Source organism: Vanellus vanellus (assembly GCF_965231255.1).
Source record: "Vanellus vanellus genome assembly, chromosome: 9".
In the NCBI taxonomy this organism is placed as follows: domain Eukaryota; kingdom Metazoa; phylum Chordata; class Aves; order Charadriiformes; family Charadriidae; genus Vanellus; species Vanellus vanellus.
The window spans coordinates 14772141-14796174 of NC_138914.1; the positions used below are offsets into that span (position 1 = coordinate 14772141).

The following is a 24034-nucleotide window of genomic DNA, read 5'->3' on the forward strand; positions in this document are numbered from 1 at the left end:
CCTGCAGAACATCTCCTGTCTCGCTGTCCTGCCACCTCCCGCACCAGAGACCCGGCACCTACCCTCTCTCCAGGCAGGCCGGGGGAGCCGGCATCACCCCGGGCGCCCTTTGCGCCATCCTCGCCAGGGTCCCCAGGGTCCCCCTGCAGGGAAAGGCACTGCAGTTAGAGGGTACTGCCCTGCCGCTGGCGCAAACGCCTGTGCCGAGCCCGTGCCAGAGCCCACGCTGAGCGTCTCTGCTTATGCTGCATGGTTTAAGGGCAGGATAATAGCAAAGGTCTCGAAATACAGGCGCAGGCTGAAAAAAAGAGGTTGCTAGGCTCAATGCAGCTTCCAGGTAGCCAGAGAGTGGTTGCAGAAGAATGCAACGAGAAGCGCTGCTGAGCCAGGAGCCAGTTGAGCCACGGCTGGGGACCACAACGCCATCCAGCACAGAGCACAGCCAGTGGCCAAAACTGCCCCGGGCTCAAGGTGGCTCATAAAAGCAGAACACCCAGAGCGTGGGGTACTGCTGTGGGACCCCTGCAGGGCTGGGGAGCCATGAGCTTGCCCCAGCCCCCAGCATCCTGCTGCCGGCACTGGCACTGGGCAGGAGCATCAGCCCATGTGCCCCCCAATCCCACATGTCTCCCAGCCGTGGTGTGCGTCAGCTCCACCTGGCAGAGGCTGTTTTGGGCAGGGAGGGCTCGGTGCACCCAAGGATCCCCATGCACAGGCAGAGCCCTGCAGGGGACAGCACAGGGCACCCCACCACCAGCATACCAGGGGACCCACTCATTACCTTCTCACCCTTCTCCCCTGCTCCTCCGATCCCCACATCAACCTGTGGGGCAGAGAGGCGCTGTCAGAGCACATGGGGCTGGGTACCAGCCCATGGACAGGGAGACGGGTAGAGGCAGAACTTACAGTTCGTCCTGGAGGTCCAGGTGGCCCCTGAAAGAAGGGTGAGAGAAGTGGGTTAAGGGGAGGTGGCACAGCCCCGGGGAGGGCAGGGCTGGCTCTGGGGTGGGGGACAGGCATGTGGCCCCGCGTCACTCACCGGCTCCCCACGGTCACCCTTGCTCCCTGGTGCTCCAGGGCTGCCCTGCAGGAAAGAGGGATGGGGTAAGGGGAGAAGGAGACAGGGGACACATTGGGTGGTGGGTCCCGTGGGGTGGAGGGTCCCCCTGGGGTAAGGGTAAGTGCAGGTCAACAGGGTGTGGTGAGGTGGTGGGTACTACAGTACACGAGGTGGTACTCACGTTCCTGCCTTCGGGACCTGGGTCCCCTGAGTCGCCCTTCTCCCCGGGGGGGCCGCGGTAGCCGGGGAGGCCCTGGGTGGAGGGCAGAGGGAGGGTGTGCGTTAGCAGGAGCCACCCCCAGGCCACTGGGCATCTTGCCCGCCGCAGGCTGCCCACCAGCCCCGCACTTACCCGGGAGCCCCTGTCTCCAGGTTTGCCAGGCAGACCCGCTTCGCCCTGTGGGGATAGAGGGAGTGAGTGGGGAGCAGTGGGGAGGGGGAGAGTGGTCCTGGGGGGTCCTCACTTACCGGGGTGCCTTCGTCACCCTTCTCTCCACGCTCTCCCTGCAGCACAGGTCAGCGGGCACCGGCCATGGGGAGAAAAGTACAAGCCACCAGTGTTCCCCTGCACTCCAACAGCCCCCCACCTCCTTGGGGCCAAAGTGCCCCAGAGCTCCCGGTCCCACCACCCCCCTTGCCCCACGCTACCTCCTTGCCACGCAGCCCGGTCTGTCCTGGGGCGCCTGCTCGGCCCGGCTCCCCCTTTTCCCCCGGCTCCCCCGGGTCACCCTAGGCAGGGGAGAAGGGATAATGGGTCAGGAGAGAGCACAGGGGCTGCTGGGGGGGGGAAGGGGTTCAGCACAGCACCCTCCACTCCCTGGAGCGGCATCATGGCACAGCCTGCAGGGACAGCCCCTCCAGAGCCCAATGGACAGATGGATGGACGGACAGATGGATGGATGGATGGATGGATGGATGGATGGAGGGACAGACGGATGGATGGATGGACGGATGGAGGGACAGACGGATGGATGGATGGACGGATGGAGGGACAGACGGATGGAGGAGCAACACCTCCCACAGTGACATTACCTTTGGGCCACTCCTGCCCGTGAGGCCAACGATACCCTGGTTGTGGGAGAGGGAGAACATGTGTCACTGAGGACTGGGGTGACCCCGTGCCAGGGGAGGGACCGGGGACGTGACCTGGTGCCGCCGGGGCAGGGCCCGGCCAGCCCCGGCCCTGGGGCACACCCGGACTCACCCGATCACCCTGCTCGCCTTTGGGACCAGCCGGCCCCGGGATGCTCAGGCCAGGGGCACCCTAGACACGAAGGGACACAGCTTGGAGCAATGACATGGGCATGGTGAGCCCAGGGATGTCTGTGCCACATCCCCTGTGCCCCCTGTCCCCAGACAGTACTCACACGGGCGCCTTTATCTCCCACATCGCCCTTGGGGCCAGGAGGTCCTTCTGGCCCTGGGAAGCCTCTGTCACCCTGGAGCAGACAAAATGGCACCGTCAGCCCCCCCAAACCACCCCGCTTCCCAACATTGCAGCTGGGGACAGCCAGGTCTGGTGGCCAGCACAGGCACCCCCTCAGGTTGATGCCCTGCTGCGCTGCCCCCCCTCCCCAGCCCATGACCGTGCCCCACAGGGTGCCAGCGCGGAGCCGGGGTGCATGGCCAGGGCAGGGTTACCTTCTCTCCTCCAACACCGGCCACGCTGGGAGCCTGGGGGAGAAGCAGAGGGGACCATGCTGGGTGCTGCCCACAGGTCCCTGTCCCACGGCTAGGGCAGGGAGAGATGGACCCACCAGGGACATCACTTACCGGCTTGCCGGGTGGTCCTGGATCACCCTGCAGAGAGAGAGGGGTGTCATTGCTGGCCCATTCTTTGGCAGTCCCCCACCAGCCCACCAGCATCCCACTTCACCCTCACCTTCTCCCCGCGGGGGCCGGCCGGTCCCGGAGCTCCCTGTGGCGAGAGGAGACCTCAGGGGGCTGCAGTGCCTGGGGATGCGCAGCTGGGGCATGGCAACCCCCTGCTCTCGGAGTGCCGGGTCCACAGCACCACAGCCACTGCCCCAACTCACCTCTCTGCCTGATGGCCCCGGGCGCCCCGGGGCTCCTGCCTCACCCTGCAGGAGGGAAGGAAGAGGAAGGTGTCAGGGGCATCCTCCCACCCCATACCAGGGCAGCTGCTACAGGGCAGGGCAGGCACGGCCACGACCACCCCAGCTCACCTACCTTCTCACCCTCGGGGCCCGGCACGCCACGGTCCCCCTGCAGAGTGAAGCAGAGGAGGGTTTCAAGGAGCATTCCTCCCTCCACACCACACTGCACCTTGCCCCAGAGCCCTTCGGAGCCCAGCCCCAAATCCCATACAAGACCACTGGGCTCTGACAGCGACCCCTGTGCACAGCTACCATGGGGCTGCAGGGACACCAGGACCCACTGACGCTGTCAAATTGCATGGTGCCACTCTGGTGCCCTCTCACCTTCTCGCCCATCTCTCCCAGCTCGCCTGGTGCCCCACGGTCTCCCTGGTACAGAAGAAAGACAGGGTCAGGGGCAGCAGGACCCACAGGGGATGGCACGGGTCCTAGCATGGCACCCAGACCCCTTTTCTCCCCGCTAAAGGCAAGGTGAGAGCATCCCTTTGGTCCCTGCACCACTCACCTTCCTGCCCTGCTCCCCTGGTGGTCCCCGAGGGCCCTGCAAAGGAGGATGGAGAAGATGTCACCTCCAGTATGGCAGGGCAAATGCCTAGGCTGTCCGGAGCGGGAGACATCTGAGGTGCCCAAAAGGCTCAGCTCGCCAGCAACTCCGGCTCCTGCCCTCCTTACCTTCTCTTGGGAAACTCACCCGGTCTCCTGGGTCCCCGGGGCGGCCAGGTGGCCCTGGGAAACCTTCTTGGCCATCGCCCTGGGGATTAGCAAAGGTGGCAGCCATGCCCATGAGATGCAGATGCCCATGAGATGGTGATGGGCATCCATGCTGGAGAGTGGTGCGGGGTCCAGCCCCAGCCTGGAGCATCCCCACCGCCCTCTTACCTTCTCTCCCTTCAGGCCGGGGGGCCCAGCAGGTCCCCGGGGCCCGGGATCCCCAGGCAGGCCCTGTAAGAGAGCACAGCTCAGCCCCTGGGGATGCAGCTCAGCGCCAGGGACACATGGCTGCTGCAGCCCTGCTCCCCGCTGCCATCCCCGCTGGCCCAGGGGCTGAACTCACCGGGGGGCCGGGCTCCCCTCGAGGCGCTGCTCCATCCACAAGTCCAGGGAGACCCTGCAGAGATAGGGGTCAGCTCCTGTGGGATGGCCCCGGGGGGGGGGGGCTCAGTCCTTCCCAGCCCCCTGCAGGGGCTGCACTGCCCTCGGGCACCCACGGGACCTCCATCCAGGAGGGCAGAGGAGCCAGGGAAACGCGGAGCCACTCACCCTTTCCCCTCGGTCACCCTTCTCCCCCTGCAAGGATAAAAAAAGTGAGTAAGGGCAGGTCTGGAATCTTCCCATGTGCCCCTCAAACAGAAGGGGAACATGCTAGACAGAGCCCATCATCAGTGGTATCAGGGCACATGCATGCCATGTGCCTCTCCCCACGCTGCCCAGCACCAGCACCAGCCCGTGCACGTGTGTGTGCGTGGGCAGAGCTGGTGGGGGGCACAGCCCGTGAGCAGCACGAAGTGGAGCACAGAGGGGAGCAGCTTCAAGCTGCTGGCTGTTCCTCCATCCGTTTGTCCACACATGCCCTCAGCTGTCCCCACGCAGCACCAGGGGGGATGTACCTTCACAAACTGTCCTGGAGGTCCCGGTGGCCCCACAGGTCCAAGTGGGCCGGGGGGGCCTGGATCACCAAAGGGCCCCTGTGGACCAGGGCTCCCAGGGGGGCCGGGACTGCCCTAGAGGACAGAGATGCTCCCTTAGCTGAGGCTGTGGCACAAGCTGGGGGTGGTGGCAGAGACCCCTTGGTATCACAACTCCCATACCTACCGGCGTGCCTGGCTCCCCTTTCCTGCCTGGCAGCCCCTGTCCATCCACGATCACCCTGGGCTCTCCCTGAATGAGGAACGGGAGGAAAAATCAGCATCCCCATGTGCCCTGTTGTGCCCCCAGTGCAGGAAGAGGGCCACAGTGCCACGAGGCTAGGAGGCCAGCAGGGAGACGGGGACACGCTGGCGTCACCCAGAGACCAAGTACCAGGAGATGCCAGGGGCTGAGATGTGCCCGCCAGGGTCCCCGCTGCTCCCCAGGGACCCCCGTGGGGCAGCCCCATGTCCATCACCTACCGGCTCGCCTTTCTCCCCCTTCATGCCAGAAAGCCCCATTGGCCCCCGCGGCCCCTGGAGAGGAAAGACAAGAATGAGGGGTGGGGTGCATGGCAGGGAGCGGGGCTGAGGAGGGATGGGGCCATACTCACGGGATCCCCTCGGGGGCCGGGGACACCCTGGGTGCCCTGGAAAACAACAGCTCAGGAGGTGAATGCGTGTCCCTGACAGCCAGGAGAGCAGGGATGGGATGGGATGGGATGGGACGGGACGGGACGGGACGGGACGGGATGGGGGCTCCAGCCAAGGCAGGGATGAACAGTCCCTGCCCAGTATATTTGGCCTGGGACATACACATAGGGGACAGCAGTGACCCTGACAGCTACAGAGACCCCTCATCACAGTGAAAAGGTAGGCAGAGGCTGTCTTGGGGAGCGGGCAGGGTGATGGGAAGAGCCCACCATGCGGCAGCAGACCCAAGGGACACCCCGACTCACCGGCTGGCCCGGTGATCCAGGGTTCCCTGGGCGGCCAGGGCTTCCTGGTGTCCCATCGGCTCCAGGGAATCCCTGCGGGAGAGAGGAGCATCATGCCAGCACCTGGGGCACCCTGGCACTGCCAGACTCCCCCAGTGCCCCAGGCAGAGGTGATCCCACCACTGGGAGCCCAGGACAGCCCCGTGGCAGAGCGGGGTCCCGGGGTGCCTTTCCCTTGCGTGCTGAGGTGGGGTGTGATGGAGCAGCGTGGGGCTGGACTGGGGATCTCCAAGGGGATCCCCCCTCCAGCCTGGGCGAGTACGTGGAAAAGAGAGAGACGAGGGGCAGAGAGAGGCGCCATGGTGCCAGGTCACTCTGCCCAGGGACCCTGGGGTGCCCAGGTGAGGGGTCAGAGGTACTCACCCTGTCCCCCTTCTTGCCTGGCCGCTCGATGCTCTCTCCTGGCAGACCCTGTGGCCCTGGGGGTCCCGGAGGGCCAGGCAGCCCATGGCGGCCCTGGAGGGACAGCAGAGAGGATGGGCTGGGTGGCAGGTGGTGGCCAAGGGATGTTCCCTGTCTGCCACTGTGGCAAGGGCTGGACGGGTCCCTGGCCCGCACCCACCTGCCAGCAGGACAAGGGGATGTGGGGACCATGTCCCTGCCCCCTACCAGGGAGCTGCCCCTCATCTCCCTCCCCCCATCAGGATATTACCGGCTCGCCAGGGGGGCCCGGTGGCCCCATGCGTCCTTGTGGTCCCTGTGAAGACAAAGCCAGCAGTGAGCATCCCCTGCGGGCTGGCATCAGCACAGTTTGGGGGTCCCAGACTCCCCAGAGCCACCAGCTGGGAATGGGACACCAAAGCACTCACTGCCTCGCCACGGTCTCCCTTCTCGCCCTGCAGGGGGACAGAGGGAAGGGCTTAGGGGCTGCACCCCCATGCTTGGCTCCCCACAGTGCTGCTGCCATTGGCAAGCTGGCAGGTCCTGGATCCATGCCGAGCCCCTATGGCACAGCATGGCATGGTATGGCATGGCGCGGCGTGGGGATGCTCACCCTGGGGCACTGCATGGTGCAGGGCTTCGGCTTTGGCTCCGGCTCCGGCTGGCAAGACAAGAGAAGCCCGTGTGAACCCAGGGATAGGAGAAGTCCCCAGCCCCCACAAGGCTGCTCCCCCTCTGCACCCACCAGAGCACCCTGGTCCCTTACCCTGGTGGAGATGATGGTGCAGAGGTCGTCGGTGAGCTCTCCCTCCAGCTCTGCCAGGGCTCTGCTGCCGTGGTAGATGTACCGCGGGTCCTCGCCAGTGACCATGCGCTGGAGCTGCTCCCGGTCTGCCCCCTCCAAGCCCACGGCCAGCACCTGGACCCCTGAGCCGAGAGCACCCTCAGCACCCCGCAGCACTCCCCGCACACCCTGCTGGGACCCCATCCATCCTCACCCCCAGCCTTGACGTCCCTGGCAGCAGCAATGGCATCATCCCCAGAGGGGCCGTCAGCCAGGATCACCAGCACCGCCGGCACCCCAGGCCGGCGCCCCGCGCCAGGGCTCAGCAAGTAGGTCCTGGCAAAGGTGATGGCTGCCCCTAGGGAAGGAGAAGGAAGAGGGGGACGGTCAGCAGGATCCCACCAGCCATTGCCCCAGCTCCCAGTGCTGCCCCTCACCGATGGCATTGCCGCTGGGCTCCTCATAGCGCATGGTGCGGATCTGCTCCAGCACGGCGGGCAGGTCACTGGAGCGGTTGAGGAGCAGCCAGGGCAGGCTGCGGTAGCTGTATGTGGCCAGAGCCACCTGCAAGGGTGCAGGGGAGCAGTGGGCACTGCTGCCTGCCTATGCCCCCCAGACCCCCGTCATCGCGGCAGCCCCCTACCTGGGTGCCCTCAGGGCCCAGGCGCCCCAGGGCGGACACGGTGTTGGAGAGGAGGGTGCGGATGGCATCAGCACCGGAGGAGCTGTCGCGGGTGCCATGCACAAGGAAGACGATGTCACCGCGGGCATCCCTGCAGACTGCAGGGCAGGGAAGGGGTGAATCCACCACCAGAGCAGAGACAAGCCCGGCCGGTCCCTGTAGTGACCCCACCGTACCTGTGCGCTCGCTGATGGAGATCTCAGCACCCGGTGTGCTCCCCAGGAGCGGGCGGAGGGTGAAGGTGTAGCGCTGGCCCAGGCGCAGCCCAGAGACTTGCTGGGAGCTGGAAGCACCAGGCAGCGTCCGCCTCGTCTCCCCACCGGCTGCCACCCAGGGGACAGAGTCAGGGGGGACGGTGAGTGCCCACGGGGACACTGCCCCCATCCTGGGGTCACCCACCCATCTCACCTGCAGGGGGGCTCCAGGAGAGGATGTAGCTGGAGGCGCCAGGGACAGGGGTCCAGGTGAGCGTCACCGAGTCTCTCCGCAACTCGGTCACCCGCAGGCTGGTGACACGGGCTGGGGCAGCTGCTGAGGAGGAGGAGGAAAGGATGTCCTGGCTGCACAGGACAGCCCCCACTGCAGTCCCAGCTCCCCATCCATCACCCTTCCCAGCCCAAGACTGGGACAGACCAGTCTCTGGGTGCCCCTCTGGGCTCCAGCCCTGTTCCAGGGCTCCGATGCACCCTTGGCCCCACGCAGTCTCTTACCAGTGATGGCAGTGACAGTGGCCGGCTCACTCTCCCGTCCGCCGGCCAGGCTGGTGATGCTGATGTGGTAGCGACGTCCCGGCTCCAGCCCCCCCAGGTCGTAGGAGCTGGCGGTGGCCGGGAGCTGCTGGCTGCGCTGGGGACCACCTGCCCAGGTGGGAGAGAGGGGTGAGGGGGGGCGGTGTGGGGTCTGGCAGGGATGCCGGGGTGCCGGCCGGGCACACTCACCCTCAGCTAGACGCCAGACCAGGCGGTACCCGGCGCTGCCGGCTGCCGGCACCCAGGCCAGGCGCAGGCGGTGCTCCGATGCCTCCGTCACCTGGAAGCTGCTGACAGGGGGCAGCGGGGCTGCCTCCGCTGCGGGGCAGAGGGGCAGGCATTAGGGGCAGGGGTGCCCGGTGCCACCCCAGTGTGCTGCCTCCCGCCCCAGTACTCACGGGTGGTGACGACAATGGAGACAGGGTTACCCTCCCGGTTGCCAATGAGCGCCGTCACCTTCACGGTGTAGGTGACGCCTCCCTCAAGGTCAGGGATGTCAAAGGAGCTGGTGTGGCCAGGAACCCGCCGGCTGTTCTCCGAGCCTCCTGCCAAGGAACATGGTGTCAGCTCCCCACCCCACTGCCCTCACAGCCCACCCCCATCCCTGTCCCACAGTACCGTCCCTGCGGCTCCACACCACGCGGTAGGCGGTGGCTCCTGGCACACCGACCCAGGTGACACGGGCGACGTTGCTCCTGGACGCCTGCACCTCCAGCCGGGACACTGTCCCCACCTGCTCGGGTGCTGTGACACCGAGAGGGCCGCTCGCTGTCACCCAGGCTCGCAGCAAGCAGCACCAGCCAGCAGTGACGGGTGGGGGGACACCTCACCTATCCGCCCCGTGGCAGTGACAGGGCTGCCCTCGCGGCCATCCACAATGGCCGAGACACCAACAGTGTAGACGACGCCGGCACGCAGCCCCTCGATGGTGAAGGCGGTGGGGTCGGCGGGGAGGAAGCGGGATTGCTCCAAACCTAGAAGAGACAGCCAGGATGGGAAGGGCTCCGGCACTGCCACCGCAGCATCGCTCAGTCACCACACTCACCGTCGCTGCTTCGCCAGGTCAGCAGGTAGCCCCCGGCACCTGGCAGCCCTTGCCAGGTGACCCGCAGCTGGCTGGGACCGGCCTCCGTCACCCGCAGCTCCGAGACGCTGCCCACCACTGGGTACTCTGCACCACCACACAGCACCGTGGTGTCACCTCGGGGTGCCCAGAGGGGCCCCACGGCCACCCCAGCACCCCGAGGGCTGGCAGGGGGACAGAGGACAAATGCATATCGGGGGGGGGGAAAACACAGTTCCAGGACTCCTGGTGTCAAACCCCAGTGTGGACTTACTGAGGCGAATGGTGAGCGTGGCGGCACTGCCCTCCCGGCTGCCCACTAGCGCTGAGACACGCACCAGGTAGGCGATGCCCTCCCGGAGGTCACCCAGCTCCAGACCCGTCTGGCTGCCTGGGACACGCCTTGTCCTCTCTGTGCCATCTGCCAGGAGCGAGGTGGCCACAGACCCTCAGCACTGGCCAGCCGGGGTCCCCCCAGGTGCTGCCTGTGCCCCCTTCTGCAGACTCACCCTGGTTGTTGCGCACCACCACTTTGTACTCAGTGGCACCGGGGACGCCGGTCCAGCCCAACCTCACCCGCCTGCCCGACTCCTCAATGAGCCGCAGGTCCGACACGGCACCCACGGGTGCCTCCACGCCTGTGAGGGGACATGGTGAGGCACAGCTGGAGCTGTGCAGCCTGGACTGCACTGTCCCCATCCTCACCCTGGGCTGTGACTGGAGAGCTGGGGGGGTCTCAGGGACAAGGGGGTCCCCTGACTGAGCAATGCCATGTGAGACGTCCCTCCATCAATGACTGCAAAGGTGAGAGACAATCCAGGGGACCCACAGCAGTCACTCACCTGTCTGGAAGGTGGTGACAGGTGTGGCCACCTCCCCACCGTCGTAAATTGTGTAGAGGGTGATGCGGTACTCGGTGCCCGGCTGCAGCCCGGTCAGCTGGTAGGTGTTGGCGCTGCTGGGGAGTGACACCGTTCTGGGGGGCTCCAGTCCTGCAGGAAGGGGAGGGTCACTGCCAGCTGCCGGCACGGGGGGTCTGCAGGGGCGACCAGGCACCTCAAGCCCACCTGTGGCTCTCTTCCACTCCAGGCGGTAGCCGCGGGAATCGCGGGTGCCAGTCCAGAGCACTTGGATGGATGTGGGGCCCAGGATGTTGGTCCGCAGCGTCTGCTCTGCACCCACCTCTGCAAGAGGGACCCTGTGGGCCAGGCTGCCCCGTGCTGCTCTGCCGCCGGCCACCCACCCTGGCTTGTCCCCAACCCCCGCACATGGCGGGGTGGGGAGCATCACCATGGTGTGGGGCCATGGGGGATGGTCCCCACCCCATCCTGTGCCAATGGTACTGGGGCTAGAGCCAGAGGCCAGTGGCAGGATGGCATCAACCGTACCCACCACCTACCTGTCCTCTGCCGCACAGTGGCTGTCGGCCCCTCCAGCTGCCCAAAGAGCGGAGCCACCGTCACCACGTAGTCGGTGTTGGGCTGCAGCCCCCCCAGTGCGTGCGACGTCCGCCCAGCATCCAGGTCGACCCTGTGCCTGTCCTGCCCTGCGAGACACAGTGCAGCAGTCCCTTGGGGGGTCCGTGGAGCATGTGCCAATACTCCCCTCCAGTCCCTCCTCCCTGGGGACACCAGCAGAAGGGAAGGAAGCTCTGGGATGAGCACCTACCTGTGAGGGTCACCCAGGAGAGCCGGTAGCCGGTGGCACCGCTGACGGGCTGCCAGGCCAGCAGCATGCTCTGCGCTGAGATGTTGTGCACGGCCAAGTGCTGCACGCTCACCGGGCGCCCTGTGGGCGAGAGGTGCCCGTCGCATCCCCCGTGCAAGAGTGGGGCAGGGGACAGCAGGAAGCACCTTCACCTGCAAACCCACCTGCTCTGGGGGGGAGAAGCCCCCTTACCCCTGCTTATGGATGCTGAACCGCACTGAGGTCACCGAGTGCAGCCCGCACCCAGGCGGCTCCTTCAAAGCACCCCCGCTCCAGCAAACTGGAGCTCAAACGCCTTCCTCTTAATGCCTTAAATACTTTCTGCAGGTTAAGGCTGCCTGGGGCAGCTGAAGGAATCGGTTTGCCAAAATTTGAGGTTTGTAAAGGTGTTGCCCTGGGGCCTCACCCCCTCTCCTGCCCAGCAATGCTTTCCACCACCCTTGCAGAAACCGTGCTTTCCTCCCAAAGAGCATGGTGCTTGAATTTGCTAAAAAAAAAAAAAAAAAACCAAAAAAAAAACCCCAAAAAAAAACGACTGCGTTTTTTTGGTCAACATTTTTACATCACGTGGGGAAAGCTGCAGTGGAAACACTCCCATAAGGCTACGAAGGAGCTGGGAGAGCACACAGTGCTGCATCCCCTCTTGGAGCACCTTTTGGGGCTAGGAGCATCCCCCTTGTAGTCGTGTCACCTGCATCCCCATCCTGGCCCCCTTAGGCAGCAATGGGCCACGGGCCAGGCAGCCCCATCCCCATGGGGCACAGTGACTGGAGGGGCATCCCTGTGCTGGGAATTGCTCCCTGTCCCCGGCTGAGCACGGCGCTTACGTGTCCGTGCGGTGACGGTGGCAGGGACGGTGGGCTGCTGCGCGTAGCGGGGCCGGAGCGTCACCACGTACTCGGTGTCGGGGCGCAGGTTGCTCAGCGTGGCTGACTGCGCGCTGGCCCCCAGGCTCTTCTCCTCCCCCTGGGCTGCTCCTGGGTGGGAGGCAGAGGAGGGGGGGGGCAGGTGGGTGCGGGGGCACGGCGTACACTAGACCCGGCAAGGAAGGGGTGTCCGCGGGCTGGCACCCTGCCCCGGGGATGCCAGGCGGTGCCAGGGGTGGGGAGCGTGGGGTGAGGCTGGGAAGGCGGCCAGGGCAGGGGCACCCCCCGGAGCGCCCGGGGACAGGGAGAGGCTGCCAGGTGTGTGGCTCCAGCCCAGCGCCTGGCTGGGACGGGGGTCTGCCGCCCACCCCCTCACACTCAGTGACCGTGGGGGCACACGCACGCCTGCGCTCCCAGCCCCGGGCCGGGGCACACACCGGGACCTCGGCCATCCTGCGCACCCAAGCACACAGCCTGAGCCCCGCGCACCAAAGCCTCCGGGTGTGGGAACACACGCGCTGCCTCCACGCCTCTGCGTGCACGCGTGCCCCACAGCCCGCGCACGGGCACCGGCCACCATGGTCAAGGCAGGAGCGCACACACATGCGGTGCTCTCGGCATGCACCCCTGCCTCAGCCCCCACGCATGCACCCCCCTGCCATGTCCTGCCCAGCCCATGGGGCTGCACAAATGCAGAGCATCCAGGCAGCACCGTCCCCTTACCTTGCAGGGTATAGCTGAGGCCATAGCCCTGGGGGGGCTCAGGGCCGGGCTGCCAGGCAAGCCGTAGGAAGGTCGGTCCAGTCTCCACCACGCGGAAATCCAGCACGGAGCCGGCACGGCTCTCTGGGGACACACAGAGCCAGGGATGAGCCCCCAGCCCCGTGGGCTGCAGGAACCCAGCACCTGCCCACGTCCCCATGGACATGGACACTCACGGGTGCGTGCTCGGCTAGACACCGACTCGCCGATGCTGTTGGCGTACTGGGCGGTGACAGTGACCAGGTACTCCGTCCCCATGCGCAGCCCCCGCAACACGGTGCTCGTCTCCCGTGGCCCCAGGCTCACCTGCGCAGGGACAATGTCACCTCCTCTCCATCCCCAGGGGGCCACTGGGGACCGCCAGGGACTCTGAGCAGGCAGGTGGGAGTGCTCACCTCCTGCCTCTCTGCCACGATGGGCTGCCCCAGCCCCGTCAGCGGCACGTGCTGCACCCGGTAGCCGGTGACGGGGCCGCTGGCCGCCGTCCAGCGGATCCGCAGCTGGTCAAGGCCCCGCTCCAGGATCTCCAGGTTGGAGGGGCCGGCGTGGCTCGGCCCATCTGCGGCAGAGCACAGCGGCCATCAGCTCCAGGGTGCGTGGGGTCAGGAGGGAGAGCTTACCAGGGTGGCACAGCCACATACTAGGCAGGATGGGATGGCCAGGAGGGCATTTTTGGGGAGAATGGGTGCTAAGGGTGCACCCAGGGTGAGCGCAGCCTGGCACCCAGCACCACTGGCACCTGCGTCCCACAGGGAGGAGGACGGGGGCTCATACCCAGTCGGCGCAGGTTGCCCCCGACACTCGTGCACACCCTGCGTGTCATCAGCGGCACCAGTGTCCCCAGCAGCTTGAAGTCACCGACGTAGAAGAAGAAGGCATCAGTGGGCATTGAGGCCACACGGATCAGCTCCTTGTGGTCGGCATTCTTGATCCCTGGCAGGGATGGAAGTGATGGGTGAGAGCAAGGACCCTGAATGCAGTGGGAGACCTCCTCACCCGGCACCAGAGCCTCGCTCACCCACGGCAAAGACCTTGATGCCCTGGCTCTTCAGCTTTGCTGCCGGCCCCTCAGCATCATCCTGGGACTTGCCATCCGTGATGAGGATGCAGATCTGCGGGGCCAGGAGAGAGCTGTGAGACCCAGCCCGGGGCCCACAGAGCTGCTGCATCTTCCCCAAGGTGTCCCCAGGGCCACTGCCCTGCATGTACCTGGGGCACCCCGGGCCGAAGCTGCGTGGGGCTGAAGAAGTTGTCAGCAACGTAGCGGAAGCCGGCACCGGTCCGTGTGTTGCCGCCCTTGTAGCTCAGCTGCTGGATGGCCCTCCGGATGCTCATCCCGTCAGTGTGCTGGGAGAAGGGAAACTCCACCCTGGGGGATGCGGGGGGACACGTCACCTCCTGGTCCTGCTGCCCCACTGCCCTGCATGCCCCCTCCCCAGGGCTCACCGCGGCTCGTCGCTGTACTGTGCCACGGCAAAGCGCACCGCCTTCTCGCCCACCACCTGCACGAAGGGTGCCACCAATTCGTCCATGAAGGTGCGGACAGCACGGAAATTGTTCCTGCCGATGCTGGACGAGCCGTCCACCAGGAAGGCGATGTCGGCCTCCAGCACGTCCTCGCACACCACTGTGGGGCAGTGACAGTGCTCAGGGCACAGGTTGGCACCACAGCACAGTGGTGCTGAGTCCCTCTCTCCCCCCACCACCATGTGTGCCCAGTGCTCAGCACCCACCTTGGCTCCTCTTCTGCGCCGTGGCAGCCGGGGGGCCCAGGAGCGTGGGGAGCACGGCAAGAAGCAGGAGCCAGCCGCTCATCGTGGGAGCCTGCGAAAGAGGATGCTGTCACCGCCGTCCCACAGCAGTGGCTGGCCAGTGGCTGGCCAGGTGGGCGCAGTGCCGGTGGCTGCCCCATGGCATGGCACTGACCGGTGGTGTTGCCGGGCGCGGGAGGGCACAGTCGCGTGGATGCCCGATGCCGGCCAGCGCCTGGCCCCGCTCCAGCCCTCCCCACGCAGCCTGGCCGGGCCTGGCCTGCGGCCCCGCTCACTGCCCGATGCCCGGGTGAGCCGTGGCCCGGCCGGCGGGTGGCTGCCAGCCCCCGGCTGCAGGGTGTGCGCGGGCTTTTGCCTCCACAAGCCCTTCCCGCTGCCTCCCGCCTGCCTGCTCCACGCCTCAGCACCGGCAGCGGCTCACCCCAGCTGCTCCTCCTGCCCACCCATCCCCCTGCCCGCAGGGGCTCCCCGCCACCCCAGGAAGGGTGGCAAAATCGGGGTGCTGTAGGGCAGCGGGGGGGGGGGGGGGGGGGCGGGGGGGCAAACCCTGCCTGCGAGCCCCCACTCCCCGCTGCTTCCCACACACACGGCTGCGGGGACACACACACACCCCCGGCCTGACACCACTGTGATGGCCACGCCGGGTCTCAGCCCAAGCGCAGCCCGGCCCGGGCTGAACTCAGGAGGTGCGACTCTGGCAGCCGGGGAGGGCGGCCGAGCGCCCACGGGTGCCCGCGTGGGAGGGTCGTTCCTGCCCCGCAGCGACCCCCCCCGCCTGCAGCGGGACACCCCCGCCACCGCCATCCCCCCCCCCCCCCGCCCGCAGGCACTCACCCACCGCCCCCCGCGGGGCCGCACCGCTCCGCACCGCTCCGCGCCGCGCCGCGCCGAGCCGAGCCGGGCGCAGGCGGTGCCGGCGCCGAGCGGCCCCCGGTGCTCCCGCCCCTTTATTGAGGGCGGCCCGGAGCGCGGTGCCGGGATTGGGGGGGTGAGGGGGGGGGGACGGGACACGACGACGAGGGGAACGGGAGAGACACGGCCCCCGCACAGCCCGGCCCCCCAAAAAGGGCTTTTGCCACTCGCTCCCCGGGGAGAGGAGGAAAGAGACTTTTGGGGATGTTCCCCGCCCCCCCCCGCCCGCAAAGTTCTACTTCTGGGTGCCCCGCCGGCTGCACCCCAGGGCTCCAGGATGGGGACAGGGATGGGCAGAAGGGGGTTGGACACCCCCCCAGGGAAGGGTTTCTGCCGGGCTTGCAATGGCAGCCCCGGTGAGGCTCAGCATAGTTTTCCCTTCAGCATCTCCATCCTCCAGGTCCTGGGAACATGGTCAGCAGCTCTGACCTGCCGGCCAGGAGCTGGCTGCCTATCTCCATCCATCCTGGGGGAATGTGTCCCCAGGAACCTCAGGGCAATGCCTGGCCCTAGGCAGGGCTGGACAGAGCTGCCATAGGGACCCAAGTCCCTGGCCCCCGCTGGGTTAGAGCCTGGCTCTGAGCACCAGCCCTGGGAAGGACGATGGTGGTGGAGAAGTGCTGCTCCCCACACCAGTGCAGCTCCCACAAGGCTGCAAGACGGCAGGGCCTCAGCCAGGACCTTTCTTGCACCCACAGCTGTACCCATCATGTATGATCCTAGCAGCCATGGCTCAGGTATAGGGACTGCCCTAGAGCCAGCTGTGGGACATCCTCCTGCTCTGCACACCATCTCCCAGCAGCCACCAGAGCAGACTGGTGGCCAAGACCTACCCCAGAGCTGGAGAAACATGCTGGAAAGCCACTGGTGGTGTGACTGTGATTGGTGGGAGGAGGCAAAAGGGAGAGGATGCCCAGCAAGGTGAGCAGGGACCCCACGCTGCCCTGGCCTCACTCTCTGCCTGCCCATCGACTGGTGGGACTGTTCCCTGGGGCTCATCCTCACCTCAGGATGCACCCCTGACCCTCAGGGTGGTCCTCAACCCTAGGGCATCCTGTGGGACCACACTGCTCCTTGGGACACATCATACTGCATCCCATCCTCCCCGCTGGTGCCTGTGCTCACCTGGGGCTGACCCCAGCTCATGGCCCAAGCATGCGCCCCATGCCACCTCTCCTGTCCTCTTGGTCACCCCACATCCCCCTGTCCACAGCACCTGTGCCCTCCCGGCCGCTGGCCCAGGGGCTCCCCTCCGGCTCCTGGCAGGGCAGCAGGCAGGTCTGGGGGCATCTTCCTGTGGGCAGCAAGAGGGGCAACAGTGGGGGTCCCTGGGGCCCAGGGCCACCTCACAGCTGGGGGCCTGGGGCAGGGCCACCTGCCACCGAGCAAAGATGCTCCAGGGCCGGCTGCAGGCAACTTTCCCAGGCACACACTGTTCCCAAGCAGGGGAGGAGCAGTGATGCCCCCACTCTTCTTAAAGGCGCAGCAAGCAGTGCATCCCCTCCTCTTGGTTAGCCTTCCTCTCGTTAGACCCCAGCCCCGGCCCCCAAACCTGGCCGGCCAGCTCCAAAGTTCACCGTGGCCACGGGTTTCCCCCTGCCTGCCCCAGCTCTGTGGGTCTGGCCGTGGGTCCAGCATCCCCGGGTCAGGACTGTCCCCAAACCCTCCTCCCACCAGAGCTCACTTAATGAAGGCAGGGCGGCCTGTCCCAATTAGACAAGGGGCTTCGTTAAACAGGGAGCGGAGGGGTCTGCCAAGGGCTCTGTGGCTGGCCCCGGGCCCGGAGCTGGCGGAGCAGCCCCACGGCGCGGTGCCGGCAGCAGGGCACGGGCGGCCGAGGGTCACGCCGGCTAACAGGGGCAGCGATGGAGTGAGCACTGCCCAGAGGGCACTGCAGGCAGGGGCACCGGGGCAGCGATGCTTTGCAGCCATGCTGGGGACTCTGGCTGTCTCCCCAGCCCCGGGGAACGTGGCAGGCACCGGTGTGGGGTGGTCCCCAAACCCCGCTCACCCACAGGCAGCCCGGCAGCCCAGGAGTATCTTGACTGTCTTGCCACCAGCATCCCCCTTGCATTGATATTGGAGGGAGGGACAAATGGGTGCTGGGCCCCCAAAACCAGAGTGCCTCCCCCTCCGCAGTGTTTCTCAGCTCATCCTCACATACCAGGACCGGGGAAGGAATCTGCGGCCCGGGGCGCGGGACGGTGCTGCCTCAGCGGAGGGAGAGCACCAGGTGCAAGTGACTCACGCAGCCGCCCCATACCGCTGCATGCCAGTCCCTCCAGGAACATCCCCAAAAGCTGTCAGCCCTTTCCCAAGCCTGGTGGGCTGCCAGACACCGGTCCTTATTCCCACAGCCCGGGCTCGGGGTTCCCCATCTCCTGGCCAGCTTGGCCCCGAAGCACTTTGACTCCTCTCCACTGACACTGATCAAAGCTTGCAAGGCTGACCCTAACCCCAGACTTTCGCCCTTCCCTACCCTGTGCATGCCATCCCAGTCCCCAAATGCCACTCACCAGCTGGCCATGCACCCTCTGTGGCACAGCATCTGCTGCTGCGTAAGTCTCAGACCACAAGAAGCTCCAAAACACCTCCCCAGGTCTCACCAGCCCTGGTCCCTGCAGAGCACTGCCCTGGGCTGCGGGCACAAGGGGAGCACCAGCTCCAAGCCCCACAGAGGTTCACATCGCCCCCAGGAATGGGAGCCCCCTGGTTTGAGAGTGGGCACATGGGAAGCACTGGGACTGAGCCTCTCCCTGCCCTACGCTTGCCAGCGGGGCGGCCTCACCACTGCCTTAGAGGGAAACAAGAAGAAAATCTGTTTTCTTCAGCCCCAGGTGAGGTTTCGGCTCTGTGTCGGGCGGCAGGAAAGATGAGTCACGCGGCACAGCGAGACGCGTGCCGGGGTGCAGAGCCAGCTGCGGTGCTGCTGTCTTGGGTCCCATGCCCCATCGTCTGTCCACCCTCTCCACATCCCGCAGCCGCTGCCAACAGTGCTAATCCATCACGGGCTGGGATTCAGCGCAACCCTTACAGGATTTTAGTTTCCTGGTCCTACAGCGGTCCGGCAGCGCTCCCTACTCCAGCATGACATCGGCATCCCCAGCCAGCAGGGATGCACAGGGCAGCTCCGGGGCTGCTGGAAGGGAGCTGCCCCCTCTCTGGGCCCTCTTAAATTTGGGGGCTTTCAGGCGGAGAGGAGCAACAGGGGGCTGGCGCCGAGGAGGGTGAGGGAAGGAGGAGCTGGCCGGAGGGGAAACCTCGCCTGCCGCAGGGGCCGGTTGGGACACGCTCCAGGAATGTCTCCCAGCACCAGCCACCGCCAGCTCTGCGCTGAGGCACCCAGCTGCCCGCCCCCGGCATCCCGGGAAGGGGGCCTGTGGACCCCCACCACCAGGACCAGCATCATGGTCACAGTGCAGCCTAGGGGACCCCCGTGCCACCCTGCAAGGCTCCCCAGCAAGCCCAGGGGCCATGAAATGGGCCAGGGAGAGGAACTTGCCACCCCTTACCTCCTGCTGACCTGCCCCAAGGGATTTGGGGTGGGAGATGGCTGTGCCAGCCCTCCAGGCTGCGTTTCACAAGGGGAATGGGCAGCAGGTCCCCAGCTCCTCTGTGCTGGAGGGGACACCTCACAGCACCCCCCCGTCCTGCCGCTGCCCAAAGCCACATCCCTGCAGGAAAAAGAAGCAAAGTATCACATCAGGGTGAAGCCACTGTAGCTGCCCTCTCTGCCCAGCGGCTCTGAGGATGCCCAAAGTGAGGGGGATGCTCTGGGCTGTGGGGACCACAGCAGGTGCTGGGGCAGCAGCAGAAAAGGTCTGGTGGGTGAAGGATGATGGAGGCAAGTGGTCCCACTGGAGCCAGGCTTGAGGTCAGGCTGAGCCTGCTGTGCCCCCACTCCAGGACTCCCTGTGGGGCAGGCGCGTGTCCCATCTCCCCCCACAGCTGCGGCGGAAGGATGGGAAGTTTTTCCTGCCCATAAACTGTTGTGTCTGGAGGCCGCTGCCGGCACGGCCGCACACCAACATCTCACGAAGCTGCACTGGACTGCGGCCAGGCCCCTGCTGTCCACACAGACAGGACTCAGGGAGGGAATGGTGACACCGCAGAGATGTGACTCCCCCTTGGCTGACTCAGGCAGGAGAAGACAGCCCTGGTCAGGCTGACCGCAGAAGCTGGGCTGGCTCTCAGGGACAGTAAGGGAGGTGAAAGCCAGGCACTGCCAGGGCTCTGCCGAGGGCTGGCGGTGCTTTGCAACAGCACAGGGCCAGCGTGCCAGAAAGGGAGAGCGATGGTGGGGACAGCAGTGGAATGAGGAGTGAGCAGTACTGTGTAGGGCTCAAGAGTCCCTAGTTAGCAAGCTACTTTCATCAGCTGCATCCTGCGGCTGGGCTTTGGGTGATGCTGGGGTTGCCCAGAGAGGCTGCACAGTGGCTGGGGCTGGGTGTCGGGGCGCAGGGGCAGGCAGGGTGCAGGCAGGGGCTGAAGTGCCCCATGCAGCCTGCCTCATCCCTCAGGAATCCAGCTTCTCAACCGATTGAGGCATGAGCTGCTCTCTTTCACTCCTGGCCCTCTGGCCCCCACCCACAGCAGGGAGCAGGCTCCGTAAAACAAGCCTGGCTTGTCCCCGAGGATGGGGATGCGGGAGAGGATGGAAACATGGGGACCGGATGCCGCAAAGCTCCCCCAGCACCTCCGCATGGGGCCAGTGCCGCTTTTCCCCCATGCTGACAGCCCTGTGGGGTGCACATGCCTTAGAGATGCCCCAGCCAGCCCAGCACACGCCGCTGCGGGACGGGAAACTCCTGCCTCTTGGTAGGGGCAGACAAATTACCTGCCTCGGAGGCACGTGGATTAAGTGGCTGCCGGCCCAGCCCTGGCTGCAGGGTTTACAGGCAGTGGCAGGCAGCGCCCAGGGCACAGCCGGGCTCAGGGTGCACGAAGGGGGACCCATCGCGGTGCGAGAGCAGGGGCTGGCAGAGCAGGGGCGGGGGGGGGCGGTTTCCCCTCGGATGCCTGCAGGAAGGAGAAGATGAAGAGGAGCCGAGGGAGAGCCGCCAGCGCAGGGCGCGCGCGCTCAGGGCATGTGCAGGCTGGGCCCGTGGTGCGCAGAGCGTGACTCGACACGCCGGGCGGCTGAGCTAGCCCGTGCCCGCCTGCACCGGGCGCCCGCACCCACCGCTACCGCCCAGCCCGCCTGCCCAACCCCGCACGGCCGCGGGGGTCCCCGGGGACCCGCATCGCCAGCAGCACAGCGCCTTGGGCCCCGCAGCAGGATGCAGAGGTGAAAGGTGGCATTCCTCCAGCTGTCCCCTGGGAGAGCGGTGCGGGGCAAGGCCAGGTCACTGGTGCGTCCCTGCAGCGCCGGAGGGAGGCAAGGAGATCGGATCGCCTTACCTGCAAACACCAAGGTGCCACAGTTTCTGGCTGCTTCAAGCTCTCACCAGTCATCCCTCCCTGGATGGGGCAGTTCAGCCCCTGCTGGGTGCTGGCGGAGGGGGGGCTGTCATCAGGGCAGGGGCTGCTCCTGGTGTGGTGACTGCCACTCTGCACCAAACTCTGCTCCCAGGGGCACCACGGCTTCAGGGGACTGGAGGGGGATGCAGGAGCCCAGCATTGCTCCCAGGAACCTCGCAGGAATACTCACCAGCACCACGGGCAGGATGGTTCCACCCCTCTGTGCTTCAAATCAGACTGACCCGGCCAGCAGCTGATCAGGGGTGTCAGCAGGAGCCCAGGACACAGAGCCCAAGCCTGCAGAACTGGGGCGCTTGCCGGCAGCACAGCAGCCCTTGCCACATGCAGGGACAAGCTGCCCGCCAGCTCCCAAACCCCACAGCACCTCCGCACACTATCAGAGGGGGACGAGCACCATGAAGCCATGACTGCCCCATTCCTCATCCCCCAGAGCTGGGAGCAGCCTGTGCAGGTGTAGATGCGCAGGGTACCATCACCTTCCCTATGCACGGGAGATGCTCTGCTGCCCCACACCGAGCTTTTTACCCTCCGAAGGCTGGGAAACAGCAGCTGCCCAGCTCCCAGCATGGCACCCAGGGCCACAAGGCCAGCTGCGGACGAACCTGGCCATGGGAGTCACCACGAACCTGGAGACCCATAAAGGGAGACCCTGCAGGAGCAGGCAGCAGCATGGCTGGGGGTGTTGGGGGAGCGGGGTGGTGGCAGCGGTACTCAGGAACTGCTCGCCAGGCAGGGAGGAGGAATGGCAGGCAGCACGCCGGCCTGGGAAGCTGGAGCCGTTCCCGGGATGCTGCCAGCTGTGCTGCAAGAAGCTGCTCCTCGCGGGGGGTTCACATAGCTTCATGGGGCCGGGAGTGTTTGTTCCTCCCTCCAACGGCAACAGCAGATGCCTCCCCGGCTGCAGTGGCTCAGGGCAGATCTATTCCCACGGGAGGAGCGCTGCCGAGAGGAATAGCTGTGAGTCCGAGGAGACAGCTCTCGGAGGCCCCTATCCCAGCCCTGAAGGATGAGAGTGAGGACACACTGGACCACTGTCCTAGGACCCTGCTGCTGCACCAGGGCTCACTGTGGGCAGTCACTGCCTTCCCAAGAGATGGAAATGACGAGTACTAAAGGCTTGTGCACAAGCCCTCCTGCTGCCGAGCCGCAGGCAGAGGCACAGCCAGCCCTGGCACAGCAGCCTCCCGAGAGGGAGTTTGCCCACCTCAGCTTGCCAAACCCTGTAGCCCTGTGCCAGGGAAAGGCTACCCCTTGCTTGCTCCTCTTTCAGCCGATCCTGCTCTCACTTCCCCGCTTTCACATCTGGGATGCAGTTCTGGCGGCTGGGAGGACGGGGTGGTTGCTCAATGCTTCCTCTCTGCCTCTATTCGAGCGTTTCACAATCTGCACCAACACCCCCTAAAAATTACCTGCGGCTCCATATAAATTTCGGGCAGGGCTCATGAAAGGGCCCCCGTCTCACTCTGCACGGGGCTTGGCCGCTCCTTGCGCAAGGGGCGCCCGACGGAGCCGTGGGGAGCATCACCCGCAGCTCAAGGGCTGGTGGGAGACGTGCGGGGCGGCACTGCAGCCCAGCAGGCAGCCGCTGGCACATGTTCTGCTGGGGAGGGGACGGTGCAGCCTGCATTGAGGCACAGGGAGTGTGGGGGTGTGAGGGGGGCCCTGCCTGGTACAGGCAGGGGCACAGAAGGGGGTACATACTGCTGGAGAGCTGGGGGCACGCTGCAACCCCCCAGGATGGGGCTTTTGCAAGTTTTGGGTGCTGGTAAAAGTATACGGATGACACGAGCTCCTTTACCTGCAGCATGCCATCATGCCTTTCCCTACCAGGAAACGCCAGATAACAGCGCTGGATTCCCAGCAGCTGTAGGATACCACCCTGACTGTTTCACGCAGCAGCCACGGTCCATGGGAAGGATGATAAAGGTTTGGCCATGGGTTTTCTGGGCTGAGGAAGCCCATGGGGGCCCCAGCACCCAGGGGACTGAGGCTGTGGGAGGGGCTGGGAGCACCCCTACCCGTGGGGCAGGGGGGGAACCATGCTGCGAAGGGATTTGCGCAGTTCACGAGACCAGACTTGTCCTCACGGCTCTCCCCCGTGAGGCTGTGCCATTGCTCCTTCAGCTCCTTGGCTTGGTGCCCGACTCCAGAAGAAAAGAATAAAAAGGACGGAGCACCCGCCCTGCCCCGCCGGGGTGAATCGCTGTCTGTCACCATGGGAACTCCTCCCCCCCCACCCCCCCCAGACCTCCCCGGGATGACTTCATATCTCCATCCAGCAGGAGGGCTGCGTCACCAGGATGGCACGGGGCGGGTGGCCATGTACATGTCACGCAAGGACCTTCACAGATGCCGCGGTGGACATGGGCCAGGATGCTGCAGAGCTCCACGGGGAAGGCTGAGCAGCCCAGGTGAGGATCCTGCAGAGGACACAAGTATGGTCTGCACCCACACAGCGCATCTCCAGAGGAAAATCTGCTACTTGCAGAAAACATGTCTGCAGCACCTCTGCACCCCTGCTTGTTACCATTGAGGATGGAGGAGCACAGAATCCTGTCTCTGACACCCCCCCCCCACCTTCGGGAATCACCAGCCTGGGACAGTGAGAACCTCATCCCTTCTCCACGCTCCTCAGCAAAGCTGGGGCAAGGTCACCTGTGAGTCACCACTGCGCGTGCAAGGCAGAAACAAGAGATACTTGCGTTCCCATGTCATAGGGTCTCCTGCCAAGCGCCGCACATCTGGAACAGCTGTAAACAAAGCAGGGGAAGTCGGAGAGCCACCGCAGTGAACAGAATGGACCTCCAGCCTTGCAGCAGCCGGGTGGAGAGTAATGGGTAGAAATAGATGCAGAACCACCACGTGGAGACCAGATGACCAGGGCTCAGGCACGCTCACCCACCACCTCTTCCTAGAAGCCCCTCGGCACTCCAGGGCATCCTCTGCACCAGGTGAGCAAAGGTAGGAACTTGCCATGGACACCCTGCCTACTGCTCTGGTTCCTAAAGCCACTGCCCACCAAGCCTCCCACCAGAGGCCCCAGCCCCACGCATCGTGTCCGTGAGCAATCATCAC

General features: G+C 65.8%; 1 protein-coding gene across 1 annotated transcript in view; it reads right to left on the bottom strand.

Moving 5' to 3' along the window:
• COL7A1 (collagen type VII alpha 1 chain) overlaps positions 1-14609 on the bottom strand; it is a gene marked incomplete at both ends in the record, with an annotated part of 29281 nt that extends 14672 nt beyond the window's left edge. Inside the window, 56 exons of the mRNA XM_082487917.1 lie at positions 63-143; positions 782-823; positions 907-933; positions 1040-1084; positions 1242-1313; positions 1413-1457; positions 1709-1789; positions 2093-2128; positions 2265-2324; positions 2428-2499; positions 2702-2734; positions 2834-2860; positions 2943-2978; positions 3097-3141; positions 3251-3286; positions 3502-3546; positions 3683-3718; positions 3869-3928; positions 4057-4119; positions 4232-4285; positions 4438-4464; positions 4785-4898; positions 4990-5055; positions 5286-5339; positions 5762-5833; positions 6164-6256; positions 6453-6497; positions 6610-6636; positions 6795-6842; positions 6948-7108; positions 7180-7323; positions 7403-7529; positions 7609-7745; positions 7824-7970; positions 8056-8178; positions 8358-8504; positions 8586-8705; positions 8795-8941; positions 9015-9140; positions 9227-9370; positions 9442-9567; positions 9734-9880; positions 9969-10097; positions 10302-10451; positions 10527-10643; positions 10859-11005; positions 11128-11247; positions 11994-12143; positions 12756-12878; positions 12971-13100; positions 13190-13353; positions 13569-13727; positions 13813-13906; positions 14004-14163; positions 14241-14421; positions 14528-14609. Of these exons, the coding sequence (XP_082344043.1) occupies positions 63-143; positions 782-823; positions 907-933; positions 1040-1084; positions 1242-1313; positions 1413-1457; positions 1709-1789; positions 2093-2128; positions 2265-2324; positions 2428-2499; positions 2702-2734; positions 2834-2860; positions 2943-2978; positions 3097-3141; positions 3251-3286; positions 3502-3546; positions 3683-3718; positions 3869-3928; positions 4057-4119; positions 4232-4285; positions 4438-4464; positions 4785-4898; positions 4990-5055; positions 5286-5339; positions 5762-5833; positions 6164-6256; positions 6453-6497; positions 6610-6636; positions 6795-6842; positions 6948-7108; positions 7180-7323; positions 7403-7529; positions 7609-7745; positions 7824-7970; positions 8056-8178; positions 8358-8504; positions 8586-8705; positions 8795-8941; positions 9015-9140; positions 9227-9370; positions 9442-9567; positions 9734-9880; positions 9969-10097; positions 10302-10451; positions 10527-10643; positions 10859-11005; positions 11128-11247; positions 11994-12143; positions 12756-12878; positions 12971-13100; positions 13190-13353; positions 13569-13727; positions 13813-13906; positions 14004-14163; positions 14241-14421; positions 14528-14609 (5244 nt within the window). The remainder of the gene's footprint in view (positions 1-62; positions 144-781; positions 824-906; positions 934-1039; positions 1085-1241; positions 1314-1412; positions 1458-1708; positions 1790-2092; positions 2129-2264; positions 2325-2427; positions 2500-2701; positions 2735-2833; positions 2861-2942; positions 2979-3096; positions 3142-3250; positions 3287-3501; positions 3547-3682; positions 3719-3868; positions 3929-4056; positions 4120-4231; positions 4286-4437; positions 4465-4784; positions 4899-4989; positions 5056-5285; positions 5340-5761; positions 5834-6163; positions 6257-6452; positions 6498-6609; positions 6637-6794; positions 6843-6947; positions 7109-7179; positions 7324-7402; positions 7530-7608; positions 7746-7823; positions 7971-8055; positions 8179-8357; positions 8505-8585; positions 8706-8794; positions 8942-9014; positions 9141-9226; positions 9371-9441; positions 9568-9733; positions 9881-9968; positions 10098-10301; positions 10452-10526; positions 10644-10858; positions 11006-11127; positions 11248-11993; positions 12144-12755; positions 12879-12970; positions 13101-13189; positions 13354-13568; positions 13728-13812; positions 13907-14003; positions 14164-14240; positions 14422-14527) is intronic.
• Positions 14610-24034: the final 9425 nt, after the last annotated feature.